The sequence below is a fragment of the Microtus oregoni genome, unplaced genomic scaffold (assembly GCF_018167655.1).
Source record: "Microtus oregoni isolate MIOR12 unplaced genomic scaffold, Mior012 000015F_ref0000493, whole genome shotgun sequence".
Classification (NCBI taxonomy): Eukaryota; Metazoa; Chordata; class Mammalia; order Rodentia; family Cricetidae; genus Microtus; species Microtus oregoni.
The window spans coordinates 2,787,366-2,791,998 of NW_024543074.1; the positions used below are offsets into that span (position 1 = coordinate 2,787,366).

General features: G+C 53.1%; 1 protein-coding gene across 1 annotated transcript; it reads right to left on the bottom strand.

Moving 5' to 3' along the window:
- Positions 1 to 2,563: 2,563 nt before the first annotated feature.
- Positions 2,564 to 4,405, bottom strand: Hoxb13 (homeobox B13). The gene is made up of 2 exons (XM_041663863.1): positions 3,805 to 4,405; positions 2,564 to 2,817 (listed from the first exon to the last, which is right to left on the bottom strand). Exons 1-2 carry the CDS (start codon positions 4,403 to 4,405, stop codon positions 2,564 to 2,566), a joined length of 855 nt encoding a protein of 284 aa, XP_041519797.1.
- Between the last annotated feature and the right edge of the window lie 228 nt (positions 4,406 to 4,633).

The window sequence follows — 4,633 nt, forward strand, 5'->3', positions numbered from 1 at the left end:
GGAGTCCAGAACCTTCACCCGCCCAGGACTCTTGAGCCATCTGTTCATTGAGATGGCTGTCAGTCTTGCAGCTTTCTTCCTGGCCTGAGTGGGGGGGGGGGGGGGTTCACATTCCTCAGTGCTGCCTCACACTTCCCACATTCCCATTACACCCTTTATGAAGTTGGTCAGGGAAGGGTCTGCTCACTTCGGTCAGGTTTAGGATGACATGACAGAGTTAAGGACCTATCATTTCAAAAGCTATCCCAGCCAGGCGGTAGTGGCCCAAGCCTTTAATGCCAGCATTCAGAGGCAGGCGGATCTCTGTGAGTTAAAGACCAGCTTGGAATTTCCAGGAAAATCAGGACTATGCAAAGAGAAACCCTGTCTCAGAAAAACAAGACAAACAAACATAGCTACCCCAAAGTAGCTTCTAGTGAGGAAGATGGAAGGTGAGGGGGACCCGAGCAGAGTCCATAACCTAACCTGGGGGCTTAGACTGGACCATGGCAGGAATGGAAAGAACTTTCCAGTCACAATGGATTTCTGCCTACATTTCTGAGGGCACACACATTCTGTCACCCAAGAAGCAGAGGTGGTGTCTCTCTCCCTCCTTTCCCCCAGTCTTGACTTTTGAAGATGAAGGTGGAGGAAGAGGAGGAGAAGAAGAAAACATGGTTTAACGTAGCTTGGACTGACCTGAAATTCACTCTGCCCTGCTAGCTTCAACTCAGCCTTTCTGCAATCCTCCTGCCTCAGCATCCCACAACTAGACTTAGAGTCGTCTACCACCACGCCTAACTCCTAGCTCCTTTTTGGCAAACATTTAGAATTTGAGCAGCTTCCCCCACACCCCCGCGCCATTTTCCTGAGAGAGGAGCCAGGGCTGAAATCCCACCAGACCACATGAGGACGCGCTGCAGAGACTTACTCATGGCTTCTTGGAGAACCATAAATGCTTGTTGGATAGGGAAACCCATGATATGTGGGTCACTACCCACTACTAGATAGCTACTCAACTCAATGATGCCACCACATCAGTCCAGTAGCCTCTCGGAACTTCAGGAATGGTACGGGATTACAGAGAGCCTCTGCTCAGTCCAAGGTTTGGAATGACAGAGGTAACCTCCTGGCTCTGCTGAGCAGGGCCCCTGTTTAGCTCTACCCCACAGTGGGCCCATGGACATCGCGAAGGAAACCCTCCCTCCATGTCTATCTCCTGGTGCTGCTTCTGAAAATAGCCCTTCTCCTCTAGGTTTTCCAGGGTTTTGTATTATGTCCTGGTCATTGGTGCCATCGGGCAACTTGTATTCAGGAATTCCAGACCCAGGCAATGAAAAAGCAAAAATGTCTGAGAACACTTTGGCATCGGGTGCCCAGAGTTCCTCCAGGCTAATCCTGGTTCTCTTCACTTTTTCCAGTTGCTGTTCTTTTACATAAACATAAAAACAAACAAATAAAAAGTCTTCCCTTTCTTCCAGGCCTACCCAGGGCAGAGAAGCTCCTCAGCTGTTAAAGAGAGGTGACCAGGGAAAGGAAGGCGGGGAAGGGGGCCACCCATTATTTTCTGTTTTTTTTTTCTTGTTCCACATTCTAGTGTTTAATCAAAAGCCCCAAAGATAACTTGAGACACTGCCCTCTCCTGTAACCGTTGGGCCTGAAAGGAGTCCTGACAACAAAAAAATCACATATGACTCTTGCATGTGGCTCCTGAACGCCCAACAAACCTTGTTTGAGTCAGGACTACCAGGAGAGCCCAAATCTCTCATTTCCAAAAGAAGTGGAGTTTGAGACAGTGCCCGAGTGGTTGGTTAACTGTCTCGGCAAGTCCTCTCTTTGAATTCAGTTCTGGTGGTTCTGATCCAATCAGGTCACTGGTCTCATTTTCACAGGACTGCAAAAATCTCAGCATTTGGGATGGGAGCTTCCCCCTGGGTACACAGCCTAAGAGGTTGGCAGGGAAAGCGAGACCACAGGAGGTGGGCAGGGAGGAGGAAGAAGCATCCATTGTTACCATGGTCTGTCCTGCTCAGCTGTCATCTTAGAAAAATGCTAGCTAGGCACAGCATGCATCTCAGAAGGACGAATCTGCCTTTGTCCCCACCCCATTCTCCCCACCCCACATACAGCCATTGGCATGGGGGGGGGGGGGCTGGGTGTACACGGAAAAGGGTTTGAGAGGAAATTGCCCTACAAAAAGATCTTCTTCCATATTTATTCATAATTAGCGCAACTCATGAAAGCGGGCTCTAAGCGCTCTACAGAGCTCTAGATAGAAAACATGAAACTAATTATCGTGGCAACTAGTGCTGGTTATGAGATTATCACTGCCGTTAGGATGAATGATTAATTACGACTGACACAGGTTCTCTGGAACCCGGGTGGAGTGGACTGTCATTCCAGGCCTCACGCTCCTGGTACATGCAGGGTAGCCCCTGAGGAACAGTCCGTAACTCAGTAGCCTGCTAAAGGTGACATCTCTTGGGGTTCCTCAGCCAAGTTGAGTCCTCTGCCAGTCCCGGCCCTAGCGGGCTCCCAGTTTCTCCAAGACAAACCCTTATCCGCTGCCCACCCCCTCTGGCGTTCACGGAGTAGCACCTGTCTTGACCTTGGCCAGAACTTTCTTCTCCTTGACCCGGCGGTTCTGAAACCAGATGGTGATCTGGCGTTCAGAGAGACTGGTGGCTGCAGAGATCTTGCGCCTCTTGTCCTTGGTGATGAATTTGTTGGCCGCATACTCCCGCTCCAGCTCCCGCAACTGCCCCTTGCTATAGGGAATGCGTTTTTTGCGGCCTCGGCGGAAAGCACAACCGTCAGGAGGGTGCTGGGTGTTGGGCTCTGCGTGGTGCGAAAAGGAGGGAGGGAAAGGCACGCTTAATCCCCTCTCTGGTGCGAAACCAAGCCGACCCAGGCCCTGCAAGCCTCAGGCTACAGGCTACAGGCTACGTCATCCTGCAGGCGCTTCCTGATTATCCTAAGGGTGGGCCCAGCTCCCCCAAAGCACACGGGGACACTGCTGGAGTCCGCCTGGTTCTCTGATCGCCCACTAAGCCTCTGTCCCTGCCGGCCATCCCCACCATCATCGCTACCCTCACACAGGAAGTGTGCACACACACACACACCCTCTCAGGTTTTTGTCCACAGCCACACGTGCATTTTTGGAATCGGCCACTACTACAGATCCCACTTGCAAATTACATAGAGGAGAAAACAGGTTTATGTGTGTCCCCCCCCCCACTCAATACACACTCTCTCTCTCTCTCTCTCTCTCTCTCTCTCTCACACACACACACACACACACACAAGGAACACACCCTTCAATACACCACCCAGTCAAGGAAAGCCTAAATTTTTCCTTTCAAAATTGAAACCTCATCTAAGAAAGCAAGTGGTTGTATTCTCTAGGAACACCAGATAGCACCCACCCCATCTCTCGATGTCACCCTCAAAGCCACCGGATTATGTCATTTGGCCTTAGTGTCGAATTAATCTAGGGTTGTCCTGGGAACTCAGGCCCCAGTCAACAGTAGAGACCCAAGGTTCTCCCAACATATATTTATTGAAAGGCTGATCCAGGAGCCTCGGGAGTAAGAGAGAAAGAGTGGCCACTCTCAAGCTCCAGCTAGTGCCCTACTGAGGCCCCTCATTCTGACCCCTCTGAGACCCCCATCCAGGCCCTCTAGCTATCTGGACCCTCCTTCAAAGTCCTAATGAGCAACCCAAGGAACCCCAGGCTCCTCCTCACCAGCTCCAAGTCTCTCTCCTTCCAAACAAGTGCCAGCGTAGCCCATGCTCAGAGCCAAGGGGAACAAGAGCAGAAGTTACCTGCAAATGTTGCTTTCCAGAAAGGACCCGGTGGGTTCTGTTCACCTTGGCAGCACATCTGGCTGTTCCAGCCACCGGCCAGGGCCCAGGGCTGGTAACTGTCCACAGGAAGCAGAGAGTCGTGGCGAGGCTCCCCAGGGGCTCCCAGGGTCTGCACCACAGACACATCCAGGTAACTGGCCATAGGCTGGTAAGGTCCAGGGTAGCCCGGATAGAAGGCAAACTCGGTGGGACGGCTGGGGTACTCCTCCCCAGACGCAGGAGTTTCCGAAGGGTAGGTAGCCAGGGTGGCCGTCTGGGCACAGGGTTTCAGTGAGCTCCTGGACACTCGGCAAGAGTAGTACCCGCCTCCAAAGTAGCCATAAGGCACGGGAGCTGGAGATGCCCCCTGGGGGACCCCAGGACAAGGGTGGCATTGCTTTGGTGGCTCTGCAGAGCCTGGCAGATCCAGGGGAGCATAGTTGACAGTTGGCATCAGCGTTGGCGCCGCGGGATGGCTAGCCAGTGGGGAGTGGGCGACTAGATTCCGGCTCCCTCCGGGTCCCAGCAAGCCTTCGATATCTTTGGCTCCGTCCAAGGTGGCATAATTGCCGGGCTCCATGGGGCCGATGATGATCCGCTCATGGGGAGCCGAGGGTGGGGATTCTAGGGGGCACCCAGCTCGCTCTCCCCACCCAGGCCAGGGGAATCCTAAGCGTTTTAAATCGCTCCCAGCTCACAGGTCGTCTGCATCGCCTGGCAGGGCCGTCTTGACGCAAGAGACGCTGGAGCCCCGGGCGCTCATGCTGATTGGCTGTGGCCTAGGAGAGAAGCTCATAAAATCCTCCCC

Bases quoted from the DNA above. Each gene is read 5' to 3' on its own strand.
- Hoxb13 (XM_041663863.1), bottom strand. From the start codon at position 4,405: ATGGAGCCCGGCAATTATGCCACCTTGGACGGAGCCAAAGATATCGAA. The intron at 2,818-3,804 runs GTAACTTCTGCT...CGCACCACGCAG, and splicing joins CTGGAAAGCAACATTTGCAG to AGCCCAACACCCAGCACCCT.